Source organism: Dendrobates tinctorius, unplaced genomic scaffold (genome assembly GCF_039654945.1).
Source record: "Dendrobates tinctorius isolate UK_male_01 unplaced genomic scaffold, ASM3965494v1 ptg000298l, whole genome shotgun sequence".
In the NCBI taxonomy this organism is placed as follows: Eukaryota; Metazoa; Chordata; class Amphibia; order Anura; family Dendrobatidae; genus Dendrobates; species Dendrobates tinctorius.
The window spans coordinates 504820-530457 of record NW_027361965.1 but is presented as its reverse complement, the minus strand read 5'-3'; the positions used below and the strand labels follow the sequence as shown (position 1 = coordinate 530457).

The following is a 25638-nucleotide window of genomic DNA, read 5'->3' as shown; positions in this document are numbered from 1 at the left end:
TCATTGGCCAAAAGAAAACCAATCAGCAACAGGAAGAACCACTTAACGCTGAGGAGTTACTGCGCCGTCGCCATTTTCTCAGAGACCAAAATCATTTCAATAAAAGAGAAATCTTCCACAAAATGGCGGCCGTGCTGGAGACAAATAGCACAACAGCCGACAGAGCCGACAGAGGACAGCCAGAGACGTCGCGGCGCTGAGACTCCGCTATGTCCTGGAGGTTCAGCAGAGGAGGCGTCACGCGGGTAGCCATGGTAACGGCCACATGTTCTCTCTATATACCCAGCCTGAGGAAGGAGCCTGGGATCACTGAGCTCAAGACATCACTGAGTGCACCGGATCACTGAGCGCACCGGATCACTGAGCACACCGGATCACTGAGCTCACCAGATCACTGAGGGCACCGGATCACTGAGCTCACCGGATCACTGAGGGCACCGGATCACTGAGCTCACCGGATCACTGAGCACACCGGATCACTGAGCTCACCAGATCACTGAGCACACCGGATCACTGAGCACACCGGATCACTGAGCACACCGGATCACTGAGCACACCAGATCACTGAGCACACCAGATCACTGAGCACACCGGATCACTGAGCTCACCAGATCACTGAGGGCACTGGATCACAGCTCACCGGATCACTGAGCTCACTGAGGGCACCAGATCACTGAGCTCACCGGATCACTGAGCTCACCGGATCACTGAGGGCACCGGATCACTGAGCTCACGAGATCACTGAGTGTACTGGATCACTGAGCTCACCAGATCACTGAGCTCACCAGATCACTTGGGCACCAGATCACTGAGCGCATCGGATCACTGAGCTCACCGGATCACTGAGGGCACCAGATCACTGAGCGCACTGGATCACTTTGTGGTGGTAATATGTGATCTTGTCGTGGTGTGGCGGTATTTGTTCCTTGTATGTGGTATTATAGGTCACTATGTGGTGGTAATATGTGGTCTGGTCATGGTGTGGTGGTATTTGTGCCTTGTATGTGATATTATAGGTCACTATGTGGTGGTAATATGTGGTCTGGTCATGGTGTGGCGGTATTTGTGCCTTGTATGTGATATTATAGGTCACTATGTGGTGGTAATATGTGGTCTGGTCATGGTGTGGCGGTATTTGTGCCTTGTATGTGATATTATAGGTCACTATGTGGTGGTAATATGTGGTCTGGTCATGATGTGGCGGTATTTGTTCCTTGTATGTGATATTATAGGTCACTATGTGGTGGTAAGATGGTTTCTGGTCATGGTGTGGCGGTATTTGTTCCTTGTATGTGATATTATAGGTCACTATGTGGTGGTAAGATGGTGTCTGGTCATGGTGTGGCAGTATTTGTTCCTTTTATGTGGTATTATAGGTCGCTATGTGGTGGTAATATGTGGTCTGGTCATGGTGTGGCGGTATTTGTTCCTTGTATGTGATATTATAGGTCACTATGTGGTGGTAAGATGGTGTCTGGTCATGGTGTGGCGGTATTTGTTCCTTGTATGTGATATTATAGGTCACTATGTGGTGGTTAGATGGTGTCTGGTCATGGTGTGGTGGTATTTGTGCCTTGTATGTGATATTATAGGTCACTATGTGGTGGTAATATGTGGTCTGGTCATGGTGTGGCGGTATTTGTGCCTTGTATGTGATATTGGTCACTATGTGGTGGTAATATGTGATCTGGTCATGGTGTGGCGGTATTTGTTCCTTGTATGTGATATAGGTCACTATGTGGTGGTAATATGTGGTCTGGTCATGGTATGGCGGTATTTGTTCCTTGTATGTGGTATTATAGGTCACTATGTGGTGGTAAGATGTTGTCTGGTCATGGTGCGGGCCCGCACAGCAAAAGAATAACTGAACCTGCGTTACTTGATCGGCAGAATCCTGCTGCTGGGGGCGGGGCAGTGGGGCCGATGGGTAGATGTGAAGGGGCCCAATGTGGGCCCCCTCTGCTGATCGGGCCCCACACGCCAGTCAGGGCAGTAATGCCCTGATGGCGGCCCTGTATCCAGCCATGATAACCCTGATGGTTACAGCTGGCAGGGAACCCCACGGCATTTATTATAAATTTATTTATAGTGCAGGTGGCGGCAGCTGAATACTCGCTGTTAGCAGCAGCAGGCGGAGGCTGATGGGAGTAGTAGTAGTCACATCAGCCAACGCCTGTAACATTTCAGCTTCGGACAGATGAGGAATATTGTTTTTTTTTATTTGTGTTCGTTTGCAGGGGACAATGGCTTCAGGGCATTAGGAGTAAGGTGAGTATAATGTGATTTTTTAAATTTTATTCTTAATTTTACACTTGAATACAACTCTCATCATTCTCCACTGCCCGCGGTGATCTCAGGGAGAGCAAGGGACAATGATGAGAGTGTCTTCAGCACCTGGCTCTGGGGAACAGCGTGAATAGTACCGCTGGTTCCCAGGCGCCGGTACATGTCACATTGATGGCACATAGATGTCTTCAGTGTGTCATCAGTGTGCTTGTCTGCAGGACATTTTACGGCCCGTGCTGCCGCTAAAAACTGACTTGTCAGCGTGTTCTCACGGGCACACGGTCCGTGGAAACACACTGACGAGCGCAGGCCTATTCACTTGAATGAGTGTATGTGTGTTAGTGTCACCACACGTACCGACACACTGATGTCTGAAAGACCCCTGAGGCCCCCTTCACATGTTCATTTTTTAAGGAACGCAAGTACGGACACGCACACCCATTGTATTCAATGAGGCGCACGCGGACCATGTGCCTGTGCGAAAACCCGCAGACATGTCAGTTTTTGCACACATCATGGACAAAGTGCGTGCCGCACATTGATGACATTGGTGTGACATGTATCGGCGTCTGGGAAGAAGCGGTACAGTTCACGCTGTTCCCATGCGCCTGCTGCTGAAGGCAGCTCTCATCAATGTCGCCTGGTCTCCCGGTGATCAGCACGACCAGACGACAATGATGGGAGTTGTATTCAGCACCCGCTGTGTACATTCTGTGTAAAAGTAAGAAACACAAAAAAACGGCATGGGCTCCTGGGTCAATTTCATAACCAGCAGAGGAAAAGCTGACGGCTTGGGGCTGATGTTACTAATCTGGGAAAAAGGACAATATCCTATAGAGTTCCAGGATATTAATATCCGCTCACAGCTGTGTACTTAGCCTTTCCTGGTGAGTTTACAAGTAACCTTAGAAAAAAAATGACGTAGGGTTCCCCTATATATTCTAACCAGCAAAGGCTAAACAAACAGCTGTGGGTTGATATTAATAGCCTGGGAATGGGCCAGTATCCAAGGCTACCAACATCAGCCTTCAGTTGCCCCAGAAATGACGCATCCATAAGATGCTCCAAATCTGGCGCTTAGCCTCCCTCTTCTCACTTGCCCTGGTGCGGTAAACGTGGGGTAATAGGGTTGGGGTTGATGTCGCCTTTGTGTTGTCAGCTGGCATCAAGCCCAGAGGTCAGTAGTGGAGAGGCGTCTATAAGACACCCCCATCAGATGCGGACATATCACATGTGCAGCTGCACTGGGGCCCGGAGGTGGCAATCTGGCCTGTTTATCCGACCCCGAAGCTCTGGGGGCCCCCTGGCCAGATTGCCCTCATGTGTGGTGGGCAGGGAGCGATCCTGAGGTCCGCTGCCTACAGGAAAAAATGGCAGTGGAGCTGCAGGGATTCATCCTGCTTCCTTCCCGCGCTTCCTGACACAACACCATGTCTGGATGATGTTAGCATTCAGCGCGTGGCTGTTTCAGAGAGAGGAAGCTGCCAGCGGCAAAGATGCTGAGGGAAACATGGAGAGGTGAGTGGTGTTAGGCGTCGGGTTCCTGCGGCAGCTCAGCAGGAATCCAGAGCCTCACATTCTGCGGTCTCCCATTGTTTGTTGACCGCAGAGGAGATTGCTCAGCAGTCCCAGCGTCGCAGACGCCCTGCCCAGACCTGCTCTATGGGTCTGGCTGTTGCTGCCACCTTTGGGTCAGTAATAGCAATGCAGACTGCTCAGCAGCAAATCGCTCCAGAGGCTAAGTCCCTCCGCCGCTCTACTGAGCATGCTCACGAGACGATCTCCCATTGGAGATCAGGAGTCACGTGTTCGGGGCCTTCTCCTGATCTCATTGGTCCATCTCAGAGATCTGGAAGGTCCTTGACGACTATAAAAGGTCCGCATGGCCGCTCGGCCATGCGCTAGTATAGACTTTACTTGCTAGATGTGTAAGTGGTGATGGATGTGTGATTCTGGTGACTGACTCATTAAGATTCCCCTCCCTCTGATATTACGTGGATAGGGGTCTAGAAGAAGAGTCAGCGCCAGTCAGTGGCTAGCCATTGGCCACTGTGCGCACCGCACCTCAGTCCTAGCGTCCGACAGTGTGCCTGCTACCGGGCACTGTCCATCAGCGGCAGTGTCTGTTGCTGCGCTGCATTCAGCAGCACTTACCGGCGTCCGCAGTAGCGACGCTGCACGCACGGTAGGTCTAGACGGTGTGGTGTAATGACTACTGTGTCTGCTAGGGGGCGCTGTGTGGATGTCCCAAGAGAGAGGATGAGTGGCAGAATACTGAGTGGCTGTTGTGTATCTCAAAGTGGGTGGCTTTGAGATGAAGGCTTGGTTATGTGCTGATCAGCAGAGCTGATCTTTTGTGCCTATGTATTAGGGAGAAGCCTTCAGGCAGCTGGAGAGAAGGGCGGTTCTAGCTGCCTACAAATCCACCCAGGGGTGTGTAACACCTATAGTAAAAGGCTAAGTGAGTAGGTGAAGGACCTGTGATGAGGTCATAGCCATGTGACCCAGTGGGTGTGGCTACAGACCATATATGGTGGTCACATGGGTGAATGCAGGGACCTTGTTGGTCCAGAGCGGAAGGTCCCGTGTGCAGGAGTGTCTCCTGGCGAACAGCCTGTGTGTGGCTGTGTGTAATGGCTGCCAGAGCCTGAGCGTTCCCTGGAGGGATATGGCGTCTGCAGCCTGAGTGACGGAACCATGTGGAGACCCTGCCATGGGGGAGATAAATGAGGCCAGGAAGCCTCCTAAGCATACCCTGCATGATCACAGGCTTACAGAGGGACGCTCAGTAATGGCCGCTATGCTGTGGGGAACTTTGTTGATGGCTTTGGATTATGCTACGGATAGGAGCTGTATGGTGCGGCTGTGGCTCTATGATGGTGAATAAACCGCAAGGACTATGATATGGTTTATGGAAAACCTGTGCCGGATCTGATTTATTTGCTGCCAAGCGAGTGTCCCCCAACCTTGAATGACAGCGCTGCCTCACATTGGACACCGTCCCGTCTTGGACCCGTGTCCTGTGACCGGATACCGTGCCTGCAATTCCGCTGAGACCTGTGAGTCTAACAGGCTCAGTGTATGTTTGTGGTACAGCGCCTCTGTGAGTTAACAGAGTCCGCTCTGCGCACATCGGGTGACATTGAACCCGTGCGCATTATACCGCCACATAGCGCGTCTGCCATTGTCTAGCAGCGGTTTTAACACCTACTGCACGGTGGACCCCGAGCGGCGAACGCACATTATTTATTTAGTGCATTCCACCGTTCCTAACAAGTGGTGCTGTGTGTGTGTAGGTAGTGGAGAGGTCAAAGTTTCTCACCCCAGGATTTGGGGATCCTCGGCCATTCTTCCTTGCAGATCCTCTCCAGTTCCGTCAGGTTGGATGGTGAACGTTGGTGGACAGCCATTTTCAGGTCTCTCCAGAGATGCTCCATTGGGTTTAGGTCAGGGCTCTGGCTGGGCCAGTCAGGAATGGTCACAGAGTTGTCCTGAAGCCGCTCCTTTGTTATTTTAGCTGTGTGCTTAGGGTCATTGTCTTGTTGGAAGGTGAACTTTCGGCCAAGTCTGAGGACATGCTCAATGTGTCTGTAAAAGTGGGCAGCACACCGACACTGCACACGGATACAGGAATGTAGCCTCATTATGTACAGCACAATCCCTTAGTATATTGTGTACTCACTTATGTATAGCACAGTCACTTAATAGTGTGCTCACCTATTATATTGCTGTCCCTTAGTATATAGTGTACTCACTTATTATGTATAGCACAGTCCCTTAGTATATAGTGTACTCACTTATGTAGAGTGCTGTCCTTAGTTACATAGTTTCCTCTTTTATTATGTATAATACATCCCTTATTACGCACCATCCTCTCTAGTTATATATGGTTCCGTCCCTTATTATATAGCCTCCTCTGCAGTTATGTACAGTGCTGTCTCTTACATAGTGTATTCTTGTTATTTTTGGTATTTACAGTGCCCTCTTTTATTACATAGTCCCCTCTCTTTTTAGATATAAAATGACTGCTGATCAAGGAGCCGGTGACCAGACCACCAGTCCATCAGCTCCTCCATTAGAAAGGAAGCTTTCCCATGCACCATCAGTCATCATTGCATTACACAGCTAACAAGACAGGACGGTATGTAATAAAAAATAGGGCTCTATATAATCTGATGTGTATGGTGCTGTACATAACAAGAGAGGGCACTGTGTAATAAGGGACGGCAATATACATAATAAAGGAGACTACGTAATATATATACATTGTGGTACAGCACAGGGTGAAGTGCTGGATGGGAGATACATTTCTCCCAGCAGGATAAAGTTTGGCCGGGATTTTCCCTAAAGTCAAGGACCTGCGATGATGTCACGGTCACGTGATTAGCCCATGTAATGTGTATCTCACCTGTGGGTGGGGTTATAGGCTATGTAATGGAGGTTGGTGTTTGGCACATGGTGAGTGTGTGGAAGATATTAGAGCCTTGGCTGGAGATAGTCCAGCAAAATAAACTCAGGCTAACGGTGCTGCAAAGCTTTAGCAGCAAGAGTCAAAACAACCCGGGGAATGGCACCAGGCGGACGTCGCTGGCCGGGCAGCCACTTAGTTAAGCCCGTCCCATGCAAGGGTGAGTCTGGGACCAGTGGTTCTCCAAGCTGGAGTATGTTTGTGTTTTTCTTTACTTTCTGTTAACCTGCTGTTTAAAGTGACATTAAACCACTGAAGTTGGACTCTAAGCCTGTGTGTTGCCTCAATAGTGTGGCACGGCCACTGCCTACCAGAGCAAATCCCTGCATTATGTATGTGTGTGTGGCTATATACAGGAGCTTCTCACAAAATTAGAATATCATCAAAAAGTGAATTTATTTCAGTTCTTCAATACAAAAAGTGACTCTCCTCTATTCTATAGCGTCATTACACACAGAGGGATCTATGTCACGAGTTTATTTCTGGTAATGTTGATGATTAAGCCAATGAAAACCCAAAAGTCATTATCTCAGTAAATCAGAATACTTTATAACACCAGCTTGAAAAATGATTGTAAAATCTGACATGTCCTACTGAAATGTCTGCTCAGTGAGTGCACTCAATACTTGGTCGTGGCCCCTTCTGCATCAATTACTGCATCAATGAGGCGTGGCATGGAGGCGATCAGCCTGTGGCACTGCTGAGGGGTTATGGAAGCCCAGGTTGCTTTGATAGCAGCCTTCAGCTCGTCTGCATTGTTAGGTCTGGTGTCTCTCATCTTCCTCTTGACAATACTCCATAGATCCTCTATGGGGTTAAGATCAGGCGAGTTTGCTGCCAATCAAGCCCAGTGATACTGTTGTATGTCCACCAGGTGTTGGTACTTTTGGCAGTGTGGACAGGGGCCAAGTCCTGCTGGAGAATGACATTTCCATCTCCATAAAGCTTGTCGACAGAGGGAAACATGAAGAGCTCTAAAATGTCCTGGTAGACGGCTGCGCTGACTTAGGTCTTGATAAAACACAGTGGACCTACACCAGCAGATGACATGGCTCCCCAAACCATCACTGATGGTGCAAACTTCACACTAGACCTCCAGCAGCTCGGATTGTGGCCTCTCCACTCTTCCTCCAGACTCTGGGACCTTGATTTCCAAGGTCTAGTGGAACCCTCTGAGAATCCACAACCCTCTGAGCGTCATATTCCATGCCACCGTCTACTGAAAGTGGAGGAGGCGGGGATGAGGGAGATAATGCAGAAGGGACATACTCCTTTAATAGGGATTTATGGAATACATTAGAGATGCGAAGGGATGGAGGAAGCTTTAATCTAAATGACACAGGATTGACCACCTCAAGGATCCTATATGGACCAATAAACTTTGGATCCAACTTCGACGATGGCACTTTAAGTTTAATGTTCCTAGAAGACAGCCAAACCTTGTCCCCAATCTTAAAAGCAGGACCCACTGAACGTCTTCTATCGACCTTTCATTTTTGGTGAATCTGAACAGTCCCAATGTTCTTTTGAACCTCCCTCTAGACATCCCCAAGTCTCAGCAACCTCCACCCCGGGGCATTCAGAACTAATTCTAGAAAATTCACCAAAATGGGGATGAAAACCATAATTACAGAAGAATGGTGAGGCTCTGGTAGATTGATTTACTCGACTGTTGAAAGCATACTCAGCAAGAGGTAAAAACAAAGACCAGTCCTCCTGTCGCGCTGCCACAAAGCACCTTAAAATTTGTTCCAAAGATTGATTTGTCCTCTTAGTCTGACCATTGGTTTCAGGGTGATAAGCAGATAAAAATGACAAGTCAATCCCTAGGTTACTGCAAAAAGCTCTCCAAAATTTGGAGACAAATTGTACTCCCCTATCAGACACAATGTTCAGAGGGATCCCATGTAACCTTACAATATGAGAAATAAACAACCTGGAGAGTGTCTCCGCATTAGGTAATCCTGACAAAGGAACCAAAAATGAGCTTGTTTGCTGAATCGATCAACTATCACCCAAATAGCAGTCTTCCCATCAGAAAGAGACAAATCAGTAATGAAATCCATGGACAAATGAGTCCATGGTCTTTCTGGAATAGGCATTGGAGCCAATTCCCCAACTGGCTGGCTATGACTGACTTTGGCACATGCGCCGAATTCACAAGCAGATACAAAATCATTATGCATGGATGGCCACCAAAAAAGTCTAGCAATGGCTTTTCTTGTGGCAGTAACCCCAGGATGACCACTTAAAATGGAATCATGAAATTCCTGTAACACTCACAAACTTAGGTTCACAGGCACAAATAATTTGGACCCTGGGGTAGTGGAAGGAGCCAACCACTGGGCTTTATGAATCTCTTCTTCCAGCCCCAAGGTTACCATAATTCCCTGAGGAATAATGGAGGATGGAGGTTCTGGAGGAGAAATGGAATGTACCTCGCCTGCATGTAATAGAAAAATTAAACCAAGAGAAAAACAAGGACCATCTGGCCTGTCTAGGAGTTAACCTTTTAGCCAATTCAATGTAAGCTAAATTCTTGTGATCTATGATCACCGTAATTGGATGAATCGCCCCCTCCAAAAAATGCCTCCATTCCTCAAAGGCCAATTTGACAGCAAGTAACTTCCGATTACCGACATCATAATTTCTCTCCGCCGGTGAAAATTTTTTAGAAAGAAAAGCATATGGACGCAGGTTAGTCATACTTTTGGGCCCCTGAAATAAGACTGCCCCCACCCCGATCTCCGAAGCATCCACCTCTACAATGAAAGGTTCTTGGAGATCAGGTTGGATCAGAATGGGTGCTGACATAATTTAGCAAGCAGAGAGTTCTCCCTCAGTCTCCGAAACACAACACGGACATGTTCCTGGTGAGTGCCAAGTCTGGCGAGAAAATTAGAATGTTATCGAGGTAAATCACAACAAATCTTCCAATGCAATCAGAGAAAATATAATTCATACAATTCTGAAGCACAGCAGGTGCATTACATAATCCAAAAGGCATGACAAGGTTTTCACACAGACCCTCAGACATTAAAAACGCCGTTTTCCACTCATCACCCTTCCGGATGCATATCAAATTGTAAGCCCCTCTAAGATCAAGTTTAGAAAACACCCTGGCCCCCAGAATCTGATTGTATAGGTCGGGGGATGAGTGGAAGTGGCTAGCTATTTTTAACTGTGATCTTATTTATTTCTCGGAAATCAAGGCAAGGATAGAGACCTCCATCTTTCTTTTTAACAAAGAAAAATCCAGCAGCTACAGGGTTGGAGGAAGGACGGATATGACCCTTCCATAAACTTTCGTTAACATATTCGTTCATGGCGGTCTGTTCAAGCCCCAACAAATTGTAAAGGTGAGCTTTTGGCAGCTTGGCGCTACGAATAAAGACAATAGCACAATCATAGGGATGATGGGGAGGTAGTATCTCAGCCTCTTTTTCCAAGAACACATCTCCGAAGTCCTTCAGGTACCCTGGAAGACCCTCCTGACTAGTGGAGCATATTTGTACATTCTACAGAAATTTCTTGTAACAATTGGGGCTCTATTTCACAATCTCCTTCAGACACCAATCAATAACTGGAATGTGAATCTGCAACCATGGATACCCTAGTGTTATGAATGAGTCACCGGAGGAGGAAAAAACAAAAACACAAGCTAAGTCCAGAAAACCGGAGAGGTTGGTAGCTAGCGGATTGCCGACCCCTGATCCTATTCACCACAACTAACAGTAGCCGTGGGGGGGTTCCTACGGTGCCCTAGACCCCTCGTTACAGCCGGAGAGCTAAATAAGCCTAAAGAAAGAAAAGGGAAATCTAAACTGCCCCAGAGCAGAACCCCAAAGCAATAGACAGCCCCCAACATGTATTGTCGGTGAAAAACAGATGAAAACACAGACAGAAAGACAGGCTGAGCAAATGATGGGGCCTAACTAACTAGATAGGAAAGGACAGAAAAGATGCTGGCTGCAATCACGCAAAAAACCCTGCCAAAAATAATGTCCAACACGTCTGATAGAAAAGGCCCTGAAGTCACTAGACTCCAAAATCACTATATCAGCACTCAGGTATATTCTGAAGACAGAGCAAACAGATCAACTGATCAGAGACAAAAATGGAGTTCAGCCCGTCCCAACCAGGGCAGGCTGAACACAAACACTAAGTAAACAGACAAAATCTCATGGAAAAATAGCAGAGCAAAAACTTAGCTTTTAGTAGACAGGAACTAAACTGGATGCCAGAGCTCAGAGCAGAAAGGATCACCAGCAACCCTGCAGGGCGTCGGCTGCCTTATATCCACTCAGAAATTACGGATGTCCAATCACACTCCACCTGTTCAGATGACAGGTTCTTCCCATCTAGATCAATTTCACTACCTCCTTTCACCAGCAGAGGGAGTTCATCAGACATCAGAGGTGAAGGAGAAAATGAACTCATAACACCCCAGTACCAATCCAGTAGGCAAGATATCCAACACAAAACAGCAGATGGATTCAGAGTGGAGAGCTCCCACTTGGAGAGTGAAATCCACCGTTGCTCTCTTGTCCAAATTGTGAGCTAACGGTGTCTTGTCCAGGACGATGACTTTCTAAAGTACCAGTCCCTAACCCTAACTTCAGAACCTGTCCCGAATCAAAAAAGTTAGCAGAAGACCCACAGTCAATGAACACCAATGTTGATAACACCTGGTTTTCAAAGGAAATCATCATATTCATCAGAACTTTATCAGAGGAAGGGAAAGGTACCTAGGAGTCTGGGCGACCTCCTCAGCCGTCACCCAGACTCAAACGTTCTCCCAATGGTTTGATACCTTCGGGACGAGTTAGGCAATTCTTAAGAAAATGTCCAGGGAGACCACACTATAGAGAGAGTCCGAGATTTTGTCTCCGTCTTCTCTCCGCTACGTGAAGACCAGGGCTGTGAAGTCGGTAAGCCAAACATTTGACTCAGACTCCACCAAAATGGTCTCCGACTCCAACTCCACAGCCCTGGCGAAGACTGGCTACTCTGACATCGAGAAAATGGACCTGCTCCGGGGAAGTATAACATGCGGCCTGCTGTTCACCAAGTCTTTCACAGATTTTGTGGTCCATTCGTATGGCCTGAGTCCTGGCCTCCATCAGAGTGCAAGGGGCATCATGGGGGACCAGAACATCCTTGAGTGTCTCGGAATGGCCTCTTTGGAACTGGCACCTGAGAGGAGCATTGTTCCATAGAACTTCGGTGGACTACTGCCGAAACTCATTACAGTAGTCCTCAGTTGTGTGACCGACCTGTTCCAGGTTCATTATCTTAGTCTCAGCGACCTGGATTCTGTAGGGTTTGTCATGTATCAGACTGTCAAAAAAGGCATCAACAGAAAACCGTTCTGGGGCTTGTGGGGACAAAGAAAATGCCCAGGTCTGAGAACCCCTTACAGTAGGGATATGATTATTCCCACCCGCTGAAACTCCTCTTCTGATGACCGGTGGCGCAGGGTAAAATATAACTTACAGCTCTCCCTGAATACCCTAAATTGGTCTCGCTCGTCTGAAAATTTATCAGGGAGGGATATCACAGGTTCGGGAGAGACCAACTGTACATCAGAGGGTACTGACGTCACAGTCACTGCCAGCAGTGGGGGGCTATTGGGGGTCATTATTAAGTTATTTATCTGACCCTGCAACTGATATTGAGATGACTCCAGACTCTGGCAATCTTTCGCCAGATCCTGAGTCATCTGCATCAAATTCACCACCTGGTCACAAAGCGTGTGAACAGGATCCATACTGGCGAAAAAGAAAAACGGCCGAGCCGTGAGTGGTCAAGAAGTCCAAGGTCAGAAGCCAGGAGGGTAAGTCCTAAACAGAAGGAAGAGACAAAAGCGTAGTCAGGTAATGTTCAGAGGTCAGAGTAATGGGAGGATAACATATCAGAGCTGAATGGGTTAAGCAGGCGGATGGTCAGGCAACAGATCAATCATACAGAAGTCAAGGCACAGGAGAGCACAAACCTCACAGGCTGAGGTCTGGCAGAGTCCTGGGAGACACAGTTCAGTTAAGAAGCATGACAATTAACTGGAATAATGAACACATCGAGATAGCCAAGGACTCAGTCTCAGATTGGATAGCTGAGCTGTCAATCAACACATTGACAGCTCCGCACACCCCTATACCAGATTGGATGGCCAAGCTGTCAGTAACTGCATCCCAGACACACTGAGGGTTGAGCCGTTACAGCTCCTGTATACAATGTTACTTGTGATCACTGTATTGCCCGTACACTATGTACAGAGCTCCTATGTGTAATGTCACAGGTGATCACTGTATTACCTATACACTATGCACTATACACAAAGTTCCTGTTGTGAATTATCTGGTTCTGACTTCTGAGTCGGGGCTCCCTCTGGTGGTTACTGCGTGTAGTGGAGCCGGCCGAGTTGATAGAAGTTTGCCACCTGATGATGATGATTGGAAATAAGGCGTTACTGACTGAGAGGATATGTGAGCAGGCTTCCCTCAGTTGTTGCTGGTGATTAGTTTCTTCCCCTGCATCTTGAGGTTTGCTGTCTCCTGCTTGATCCTGCATTTTTCAGTTAAGTTGTTCATTTTCTAATCCTTTGCATCTGATCTGGTTTCTGCTTTGCTGTAAGGGTTCAGCGTGCTCCCTGCTGAGGCTGTGCTGGACCCTGCTCCATGTTAAAGCTTGTGTCAGTTTGTTCAGTCTCCTGTTATATTAGTCTCTTTTGCCTTGCTGCCAGTTCACACCAGAATGCTGATAGAGTGGGGGAGAGGTTGTGAGACCTGTGTTTTTTGTACATCAGACGTGTTGGATTTTTTCGGGTTTTTGTGTGATTGCAGACAGTGTCTTTCCTTTCCTGTCCTGTCTAGTCAGTGTGGGCCCCATTATTTGCTCAGTCTATTTTCTGCCTGTGTTTGTGCCTCATCTGGTCTCACCGACTATATATGTTTGGGGGCTATTTCTTTGGGGTTCTACTCCGGGGCAATTTAGATTTCACCTTTCTTGCTTTAGGCTTAATTAGTTCTCCGGCTGTGCCGAGGCGTCTAGGGCATCGTAGGTATGCTCCACGGCTACTGTTAGTTGTGTTGTTAGGACTAGAGGTTGGCAATCCGCTAGTGACCTACCTTTCTGGTTTCCTGGTGGCCTTGCCTATCCTCCTTGAAGACCTATTCATAACAGTTCCTGTGTGTAATGTCACTGGTTACAAATTTAGTATTAATAGTGTGTTTTTTATTAAAGGGGCAGTCCTTTCTTCTGGAGAAAACCTGCAGAGACACTATGACTGTGCACAAAGTAAGTAATCTTCTGCCCCTCCCTATATCTCTGAACTAATCTCCCGATATCTTCCCTCACGTAATCTTCGATCCTCCCAAGACCTCCTACTCTCCTCCACACTTATTCATTCCTCACACAACCGCCTCCAAGATTTCTCCCGAATATCCCCCATCCTCTGGAATTCCATGCCTCAGTACATCCGATTATCCACCACCCTCGGATCCTTCAGACAGAACCTGAAAACCCATCTTTTCAGTATAGCTTACAGCCTGCAATGACCATTCTGCCGCCTCACCACCACCCGAGCTGCCGCCTCACCACCGCCCGAGCTGCCGCCTCATCACCACCAGAGCTGCTGCACCCCGACCTTCTGTCTCTTCCCCACTATCCCGTAGAGTGTAAGTCCACAAGGACAGGGTCCTCTCCCCTCTGTACCTGTCTGTCATTGTAAGCTTGTTTACTGCTAACCATATCTGTAATTTGTATGTAACCCCTTCTCATGTCCAGCACCATGGAATTAATGGCGCTATAGAAATAAATAATAATCACCACTGTTGCCGGTCAGCGCCGGGGATTTGCTCATTTGCTTGATTCTCCTCTATATAATTGAAGTTAGAGACGCCGAGCGCCTCTAGTCATCACGTGACTACAAGTGTGCAAATCGCCGCCTCGCTCTGGCGGAGTCAGTGAATGCTGACAGCGTGTGCACTGCAAGGAGTAAGACACAGAGTCTCTGCAGACTGTCATCAGCCCGATACACGACTGCACAATTAATGATCGGTATGGCGGTATATGTTGTTATTATATGGCGCTATTTTATGTGGTATTATTGGTGTTGGTGGGTTTTATTTAGTTACCGGATGGTGACTGTATTCTGACTCTCTGCGGTGGTCCTATTGGTGTGGCGGCATTATTTTGCCCTTCAGCCCTGGAGCCTAGAACTCCACTGTCTCTGGTATTTTCCCCACATTGGCTATGGTGATACCATTGCTCCCTATCGTCCTCTGTTATCAGTCCCTGTCTGAGAGCTCGAAGCCTGCAGGGGGCGCACATACGGCGGTGACACATGGACACATTGGCTATGGTGATACCATTGCTCCCTATCATCCTGTTATCAGTCCCTGTCTGACAGCTCGATGCCTGCAGGGGGCGCACATACGGCGGTGACACATGGACACATTGGCTATGGTGATACCATTGCTCCCTATCGTCCTCTGTTATCAGTCCCTGTCTGAGAGCTCGAAGCCTGCAGGGGGCGCACATACGGCGGTGACACATGGACACATTGGCTATGGTGATACCATTGCTCCCTATCATCCTGTTATCAGTCCCTGTCTGACAGCTCGATGCCTGCAGGGGGCGCACATACGGCGGTGACACATGGACACATTGGCTATGGTGATACCATTGCTCCCTATCGTCCTCTGTTATCAGTCCCTGTCTGAGAGCTCGAAGCCTGCAGGGGGCGCACATACGGCGGTGACACATTGGCTATGGTGATACCATTGCTCCCTATTGTCCTCTTATCAGTCCCTGTCTGACAGCTCGATGCCTGAAGGGGGCGCACATACGGCGGTGACACATGGACACATTGGCTATGGTGATACCATTGCCCCCTATCGTCCTCTGTTATCATTCCCTGTCTGAGAGCTCGAAGCCTGCAGGGGGCGCACATACGGCGGTGACACATTGGCTATGGTGATACCATTGCTCCCTATCATCCTGTTATCAGTCCCTGTCTGACAGCTCGATGCCTGCAGGGGGCGCACATACGGCAGTGACACATGGACACATTGGCTATGGTGATACCATTGCTCCCTATTGTCCTCTGTTATCATTCCCTGTCTGAGAGCTCGAAGCCTGCAGGGGGCGCACATACGGCGGTGACACATTGGCTATGGTGATACCATTGCTCCCTATCATCCTGTTATCAGTCCCTGTCTGACAGCTCGATGCCTGCAGGGGGCGCACATACGGCGGTGACACATGGACACATTGGCTATGGTGATACCATTGCCCATCATCCTCTGTTATCAGTCCCTGTCTGACAGCTCGATGCCTGCAGGGGGCGCACATACGGCGGTGACACATGGACACATTGGCTATGGTGATACCATTGCTCCCTATTGTCCTCTGTTATCAGTCCCTGTTTGTTAGCTTCATGCCTGCAGGGGGCGCACATACGGCGGTGACACATTGGCTATGTTGATACCATTGCCCCCTATTGTCCTCTTATCAGTCCCTGTCTGACAGCTCGAAGCCTGCAGGGGGCGCACATACGGCAGTGACACATTGGCTATGGTGATACCATTGCTCCCTATCGTCCTCTGTTATCAGTCCCTGTCTGACAGCTCGAAGCCTGCAGGGGGCGCACATACGGCAGTGACACATTGGCTATGGTGATACCATTGCTCCCTATCGTCCTCTGTTATCAGTCCCTGTCTGACAGCTTGATGCCTGCAGGGGGCGCACATACGGTGGTGACGCGCGGACACATTGCCAATGGTGATACCATTGCCCCCTATTGTCCTCTTATCAGTCCCTGTCTGACAGCTCGAAGCCTGCAGGGGGCGCACATACGGCAGTGACACATGGACACATTGGCTATGGTGATACCATTGCTCCCTATCGTCCTCTGTTATCAGTCCCTGTCTGACAGCTCGAAGCCTGCAGGGGGCGCACATACGGCGGTGACACATGGACACATTGGCTATGGTGATACCATTGCTCCCTATTGTCCTCTGTTATCAGTCCCTGTCTGACAGCTCGATGCCTGCAGGGGGCGCACATACGGCGGTGACACATTGGCTATGGTGATACCATTGCTCCCTATCGTCCTCTGTTATCAGTCCCTGTTTGTTAGCTTGATGCCTGCAGGGGGCGCACATACGGCGGTGACACATGGACACATTGGCTATGGTGATACCATTGCTCCCTATTGTCCTCTGTTATCAGTCCCTGTCTGACAGCTCGATGCCTGCAGGGGGCGCACATACGGCGGTGACACATTGGCTATGGTGATACCATTGCTCCCTATCGTCCTCTGTTATCAGTCCCTGTTTGTTAGCTTGATGCCTGCAGGGGGCGCACATACGGTGGTGACGCGCAGACACATTGGCTATGGTGATACCATTGCCCCCTATTGTCCTCTGTTATCAGTCCCTGTCTGACAGCTCGATGCCTGCAGGGGGCGCACATACGGCGGTGACACATTGGCTATGGTGATACCATTGCTCCCTATCGTCCTCTGTTATCAGTCCCTGTTTGTTAGCTTGATGCCTGCAGGGGGCGCACATACGGTGGTGACGCGCGGACACATTGGCTATGGTGATACCATTGCCCCCTATTGTCCTCTGTTATCAGTCCCTGTCTGACAGCTCGATGCCTGCAGGGGGCGCACATACGGCGGTGACACATTGGCTATGGTGATACCATTGCTCCCTATCGTCCTCTGTTATCAGTCCCTGTTTGTTAGCTTGATGCCTGCAGGGGGCGCACATACGGCGGTGACGCGTGGACACATTGGAGCAGAACGGTTTGTGGTCCATTTATTACAGTTGAGGATGAGAACAGAAAAGACATCAGATGCAATATGGAGGGCGAGGCAGAAGCAGGCTGTCGCCATGGCAATATGGGCGCGGGCTCCTGGCGCTCTCTAGCAGGGCTTCTTGGCGATGCCGGTGAGGATCTGATGCTGCTGAGCGCGGTAACTGATGACAAAACTGTCGCCGACGATTCGACCTCGGCCAAAGTCGTCCACCTTCCCCATGAAGAGATAACTGGCGCCTGCGGACACAGAGACGGCTTAGCGCCACACACCGGGGATTTCTGCAGAGCATCTCTACCAACTGACACAGGGGTTTGCAGAGTATTCCACCCCTGACCCCTGTACATGTCTGCAGCACATCGCACCCCTCCACCTCCCGATACACAGCAACTCTGCAGAGTATTCCACCCCTGACCCCTGTACATGTCTGCAGCACATCGCACCCCTCCACCTCCCGATACACAGCAACTCTGCAGAGTATTCCACCCTTGACCCCTGTACATGTCTGCAGCACATCGCACCCCTCCACCTCCCGATACACAGCAACTCTGCAGAGTATTCCACCCCTGTACATGTCTGCAGCACATCGCACCCCTCCACCTCCCGATACACAGCAACTCTGCAGAGTATTCCACCCCTGACCCCTGTACATGTCTGCAGCACATCGCACCCCTCCACCTCCCGATACACAGCAACTCTGCAGAGTATTCCACCCTTGACCCCTGTACATGTCTGCAGCACATCGCACCCCTCCACCTCCCGATACACAGCAACTCTGCAGAGTATTCCACCCCTGTACATGTCTGCAGCACATCGCACCCCTCCACCTCCCGATACACAGCAACTCTGCAGAGTATTCCACCCCTGTACATGTCTGCAGCACATCGCACCCCTCCACCTCCCGATACACAGCAACTCTGCAGAGTATTCCACCCCTGACCCCTGTACATGTCTGCAGCACATCGCACCTCTCCACCTCCCGATACACAGCAACTCTGCAGAGTATTCCACCCCTGACCCCTGTACATGTCTGCAGCACATCGCACCCCTCCACCTCCCGATACACAGCAACTCTGCAGAGTATTCCACCCCTGACCCCTGTACATGTCTGCAGCACATCGCACCCCTCCACCTCCCGATACGCAGCAACTCTGCAGAGTATTCCACCCCTGACCCCTGTACATGTCTGAAGCACATCGCACCCCTCCACCTCCCGATACACAGCAACTCTGCAGAGTATTCCACCCCTGACCCCTGTACATGTCTTCAGCACATCGCACCCCTCAACCTCCCGATACACAGCAACTCTGCAGAGTATTCCACCCCTGACCCCTGTACATGTCTGCAGCACATCGCACCTCTCCACCTCCCGATACACAGCAACTCTGCAGAGCATTCCACCGCTGACCCCTGTACATGTCTGCAGCACATCGCACCCCTCCACCTCCCGATACGCAGCAACTCTGCAGAGTATTCCACCCCTGACCCCTGTACATGTCTGCAGCACATCGCACCCCTCCACCTCCCGATACACAGCAACTCTGCAGAGTATTCCACCCCTGACCCCTGTACATGTCTTCAGCACATCGCACCCCTCCACCTCCCGATACACAGCAACTCTGCAGAGTATTCCACCCCTGACCCCTGTACATGTCTGCAGCACATCACACCCCTCCACCTCCCGATACGCAGCAACTCTGCAGAGTATTCCACCCCTGACCCCTGTACATGTCTGCAGCACATCGCACCCCTCCACCTCCCGATACGCAGCAACTCTGCAGAGTATTCCACCCCTGACCCCTGTACATGTCTGCAGCACATCACACCCCTCCACCTCCCGATACGCAGCAACTCTGCAGAGTATTACACCCCTGACCCCTGTACATGTCTGCAGCACATCGCACCCCTCCACCTCCCGATACACAGCAACTCTGCAGAGTATTCCACCCCTGACCCCTGTACATGTCTGCAGCACATCGCACCTCTCCACCTCCCGATACACAGCAACTCTGCAGAGTATTCCACCCCTGACCCCTGTACATGTCTGCAGCACATCACACCCCTCCACCTCCCGATACGCAGCAACTCTGCAGAGTATTCCACCCCTGACCCCTGTAAATGTCTGCAGCACATCGCACCCCTCCACCTCCCGATACACAGCAACATCTGCAGAGTATTCCACCCCTGTACATGTCAGCAGCACATCGCACCCCTCCACCTCCCGATACACAGCAACTCTGCAGAGTATTCCACCCCTGACCCCTGTACATGTCTGCAGCACATCGCACCCCTCCACCTCCCGATACACAGCAACTCTGCAGAGTATTCCACCCCTGACCCCTGTACATGTCTGCAGCACATCGCACCCCTCAACCTCCCGATACGCAGCAACTCTGCAGAGTATTCCACCCCTGACCCCTGTACATGTCTGCAGCACATCGCACCCCTCCACCTCCCGATACGCAGCAACTCTGCAGAGTATTTCACCCCTGACCCCTGTACATGTCTGCAGCACATCGCACCACTCCACCTCCCGATACGCAGCAACTCTGCAGAGTATTCCACCCCTGTACATGTCAGCAGCACATCGCACCCCTCCACCTCCCGATACACAGCAACTCTGCAGAGTATTCCACCCCTGACCCCTGTACATGTCTGCAGCACATCGCACCCCTCCACCTCCCGATACACAGCAACTCTGCAGAGTATTCCCCCACTGACCCCTGTACATGTCTGCAGCACATCGCACCCCTCCACCTCCCGATACACAGCAACTCTGCAGAGTATTCCACCCCTGTACATGTCAGCAGCACATCGCACCCCTCCACCTCCCGATACACAGCAACTCTGCAGAGTATTCCACCCCTGACCCCTGTACATGTCTGCAGCACATCGCACCCCTCCACCTCCCGATACACAGCAACTCTGCAGAGTATTCCCCCACTGACCCCTGTACATGTCTGCAGCACATCGCACCCCTCCACCTCCCGATACACAGCAACTCTGCAGAGTATTCCACCCCTGTACATGTCTGCAGCACATCGCACCTCTCCACCTCCCGATACACAGCAACTCTGCAGAGTATTCCACCTCTGACCCCTGTACATGTCTGCAGCACATGGCACCCCTCCACCTCCCGATACACAGCAACTCTGCAGAGTATTGCACCCCTGTACATGTCTGCAGCACATCGCACGCCCGGTACACACCTTTCTTTAATATGGGGCACTTGGGGCACTCGTTGATGATTTGGACGCTCATTATCTTCCCGGCCTCCTGGATGTTCAGATCTCCCTCCTTGTAGGTCTGGATGATGTTGATGCTGGCGAGCATAGTGCCCTCCTCCTCACCCTTAATGAGGGTCTTCACGCTGCCAGTCAGCACTGTGGGAAAACAAGATAGAGGTCAGTGAGGGTCTCCTCAACTGTATGTACCAGATAATAATGCCCCCTGGACACTGGACCTGACACCGACTGCAGCAATAATTCCCCCGGCGGGCCGGACCTGACACCAACTGCACCAATAATGCCCCCGGCAGGCTGGACCTGACACCAACTGCACCAATAATGCCCCCGGCAGGCTGGACCTGACACCGACTGCAACAATAATACACCCGGACCTGACACCGACTGCACCAATAATGCCCCCGGCGGGCCGGACCTGACACCGACTGCACCAATAATACACCCGGACCTGACACCGACTGCACCAATAATGCCCCGGCAGGCTGGACCTGACACCGACTGCAACAATAATACACCCGGACCTGACACCGACTGCACCAATAATGCCCCCGGCGGGCCGGACCTGACACCGACTGCACCAATAATACACCCGGACCTGACACCAACTGCACCAATAATGCCCCCGGCAGGCTGGACCTGACACCGACTGCAACAATAATACACCCGGACCTGACACCGACTGCACCAATAATGCCCCCGGCGGGCCGGACCTGACACCGACTGCACCAATAATACACCCGGACCTGACACCGACTGCACCAATAATGCCCCGGCAAGCTGGATCTGACACCGACTGCACCAATAATACACCCGGACCTGACACCAACTGCACCAATAATGCCCCCGGCGGGCCGGACCTGACACCGACTGCACCAATAATACACCCGGACCTGACACCGACTGCACCAATAATGCCCCGGCAAGCTGGATCTGACACCGACTGCACCAATAATGCCCCCGGACCTGACACCAACTGCACCAATAATGCCCCCAGCAGGCCGGACCTGACCGACTGCACCAATAATGCCCCCGGACCTGACACCGACTGCAGCAATAATGCCCCCGGCAGGCTGGACCTGACACCGACTGCACCAATAATACACCCGGACCTGACACCGACTGCACCAATAATGCCCCCGGCGGGCCGGACCTGACACAGACTGCACCAATAATACACCCGGACCTGACACCGACTGCACCAATAATGCCCCGGCAAGCTGGATCTGACACCGACTGCACCAATAATACACCCGGACCTGACACCAACTGCACCAATAATGCCCCCTGGCGGGCCGGACCTGACACCGACTGCACCAATAATACACCCGGACCTGACACCGACTGCACCAATAATGCCCCGGCAAGCTGGATCTGACACCGACTGCACCAATAATGCCCCCGGACCTGACACCGACTGCACCAATAATGCCCCCAGCAGGCCGGACCTGACACCGACTGCACCAATAATGCCCCCGGCGGGCCGGACCTGACTGCACCAATAATGTCCCCCAGGCCCACGATTCTGACATGGCTGTTACCAAACTGGCTGGCACAGAAATGGCTTCCTAAGGTCCCGGTCTTGCGGCACTTCTCAGGGCACTTGGCAGCTGAACCTAAAATAAGTAGAAAAAAGACAGATGAGCCCCTAGAAGATCAGTAGATCTCCCAATACCTGGGCTCCTCTTCACCTGCAGCTGCGGGTGCTGCCGATCCTCTGACTTTTGGCTTAGCGGTACTGGCGGGTTTGGTGGGTTTGGGCTTTGCCGTTGCTTTTTCTATAGGCTTCGCTGTGGGTTTTGGCGTGACCTTCGCTATAGTTTTCTTGGTGGGTTTAGCTGTAGGTTTCTGGGTGGGTTTAGCTGTGGATTTTGGGGTGGGCTTAGGTTTTGGGGGTGCCTTTGTCCCAGATGGGCGGATGACACTCTTGGTGGTGGGCTTGGATTCGGTGGGTTTCTGCTGTACTTCAGAAGCGTCCTTCATCCTGTAGACAGCCTCAAACCCACCAGCCGTGACACTGAGGTCCGAAACGAACTGGACCAGCATCTCGTTCCCATCAGAGTAGATTGTCCTGGAGGAAATAAACAGTGAAGGGGCATCATGGGGGTCCGAGCATGGCCAAAATATCTCAGCTAATGTCTGCTGCCTCATCCCTCTGAGACCACCACATCGGACCCTCCGGACCTGCAGCTCTGCTGTGTGAGTTCACATAACTGTGGCGGTGTACACACTGCTGTATACTCACGCGGGGGGGACGTCTCCGCAGAATTTCCCAATCTGCAGGTTGTTATCTGTCGCTCCGCCATTGAATACAGCCAAGTAATCGTATCGGCAGTAACTGTCCTCCTCTATGTCGAATTTCCCAAAGGACAGCTCGACTACCTGAGAGACAGAGTGGGGGATGTCATCGTACGTCATACTAACCCCCAGACTACCCCCAACAATCCTCCAGTGTCAGTGCTCATCACACAGACCACCCCCAACAATCCACCAGTGTCAGTGCACATCAAACAGACCCCCAGACCACCCCAACAATCCTCCAGTGTCAGTGCTCATCACACAGACCCCCAGACCACCCCCAACAATCCTCCACCCAGTCCCCTAGACCAACCCCAACAATCCTCCAGTGTCAGTGCTCATCACACAGAACCCCAGACCACCCCAACAATCCTCCAGTGTCAGTGCTCATCACACAGACCCCCAGACCACCTCCAACAATCCTCCACCCAGTCCCCCAGACTACACCCAACGATCCTCCAGTGTCAGTGCTCATCACACAGACCACCCCCAACAATCCTCCAGTGTCAGTGCTCATCACACAGACCCCCAGACCACCCCAACAATCCTCCACCCAGTCCCCTAGACCAACCCCAACAATCCTCCAGTGTCAGTACTCATCACACAGACCCCCAGACCACCCCAACAATCCTCCACCCAGTCCCCTAGACCAACCCCAACAATCCTCCAGTGTCAGTGCTCATCACACAGACCCCCAGACCACCCCAACAATCCTCCCAATGTCAGTGCTCATCACACAGACCCCCAGACCACCCCCAACAATCCTCCACCCAGTCCCCTAGACCAACCCCAACAATCCTCCAGTGTTAGTGCTCATCACACAGACCCCCAGACCACCCCAACAATCCTCCACCCAGTCCCCCAGACCACCCCCAACAATCCTCCAGTGTCAGTGCTCATCACACAGACCCCCACACCACCCCAACAATCCTCCAGTGTCAGTGCTCATCACACAGACCCCCAGACCACCCCCAACAATCCTCCACCCAGTCCCCTAGACCAACCCCAACAATCCTCCAGTGTCAGTGCTCATCACACAGACCCCCAGACCACCCCAACAATCCTCCAGTGTCAGTGCTCATCACACAGACCCCCAGACCACCCCCAACAATCCTCCACCCAGTCCCCCAGACCACCCCCAACAATCCTCCAGTGTCAGTGCTCATCACACAGACCCCCAGACCACCCCCAACAATCCTCCAGTGTCAGTGCTCATCACATAGACCCCTAGACCACCCCCAACAATCCTCCAGTGTCAGTGCTCATCACACAGACCCCCAGACCACCCCCAACAATCCTCCAGTGTCAGTGCTCATCACATAGACCCCTAGACCACCCCCAACAATCCTCCAGTGTCAGTGCTCATCACACAGACCCCCAGACCACCCCCAACAATCCTCCAGTGTCAGTGCTCATCACGCAGACCCCCAAGACCACCCCCAACAATCCTCCAGTGTCAGTGCTCATCACACAGACCCCCAGACCACCCCAACAATCCTCCAGTGTCAGTGCTCATCACACAGACCCCCAGACCACCCCCAACAATCCTCTGCTGTCAGTGCAGATCACACGGACCCCCAGACCACCCCCAACAATCCTCCACCCAGTCCCCTAGACCAACCCCAACAATCCTCTGGTGTCAGTGCAGATCACACGGACCCCCAGACCACCCCCAACAATCCTCCACAGAGTCCCCCAGACCACCCCCCAACAATCCTCCAGTGTCAGTGCTCATCACACAGACCCCCAGACCACCCCCAACAATCCTCTGCTGTCAGTGCATATCACACAGACCCCCAGACCACCTCCAACAATCCTCCGGTGTCAGTGCAGATCACACGGACCCCCAGACCACCCCCAACAATCCTCCACAGAGTCCCCCAGACCACCCCCAACAATCCTCCAATGTCAGTGCATATCACACAGACCCCCAGACCACACCCTACAATCCTCCCCCCAGTCCTCCAGACCACCCCCAACAATCATCCAGTGTCAGTGCTCATCACACAGACCCCCAGACCACGCCAACAATCCTCCAGTGTCAGTGCTCATCACACAGACCCCCAGACCACCCCCAACAATCCTCCACAGAGTCCCCCAGACCACCCCCAACAATCCTCCAGTGTCAGTGCTCATCACACAGACCCCCCAGACCACCCCCAACAATCCTCTGGTATCAGTGCTTATCACACAGACCCCCAGATCACCCCCAACAATCCTCCACCCAGTCCCCCAGACCAACCCCAACAATCCTCCAATGTCAGTGCATATCACATAGACCCCCAGACCACCCCCAACAATCCTCCACCCAGTCCCCCAGACCACCCCCAACAATCCTCCGGTGTCAGTGCATATCACACAACCCCCAGACCACCCCCAACAATCCTCCACCCAGTCCCCGAGACCACCCTGTTGTGAGTTCATTTTCCCCTTCATTACTGAGGCCCGAGGAACTCCCTCTTCTGGTAAAGAAAGGTAGTGAGCCTCATTATCAAACACCTGAGGCTGATGATGATGAC

The 25638-nt window shown here is 51.4% G+C and overlaps 2 protein-coding genes across 4 annotated transcripts in view; one reads left to right on the top strand and one right to left on the bottom strand.

The window, feature by feature from the left end:
* The first annotated feature begins 104 nt into the window (after positions 1 to 104).
* Positions 105 to 25638, top strand: part of LOC141073190 (uncharacterized) — a 67121-nt gene continuing 41587 nt past the window's right edge. Inside the window, exons 1-2 of one of the 2 annotated variants that reach the window (XM_073560580.1) lie at positions 105 to 886; positions 13997 to 14050. The gene's annotated coding sequence lies outside the window, so the exon portion shown is untranslated. Of the gene's footprint in view, positions 887 to 3666; positions 6428 to 13996; positions 14051 to 25638 lie in introns of those variants that run through there. The other variant, XM_073560581.1, reaches the window with a different exon arrangement.
* The window catches only part of PCOLCE (procollagen C-endopeptidase enhancer), a 65177-nt gene continuing 57093 nt past the window's right edge, over positions 17555 to 25638 (bottom strand). For both annotated transcript variants that reach the window (XM_073560582.1, XM_073560583.1), the window contains exons 5-9: positions 23067 to 23203; positions 22513 to 22892; positions 22363 to 22437; positions 20789 to 20962; positions 17555 to 17818 (exon numbers count right to left, since the gene is read on the bottom strand). In XM_073560582.1, the coding sequence (XP_073416683.1) occupies positions 17688 to 17818; positions 20789 to 20962; positions 22363 to 22437; positions 22513 to 22892; positions 23067 to 23203 (897 nt within the window). In that variant the 3' untranslated portion in view covers positions 17555 to 17687. The remainder of the gene's footprint in view (positions 17819 to 20788; positions 20963 to 22362; positions 22438 to 22512; positions 22893 to 23066; positions 23204 to 25638) is intronic.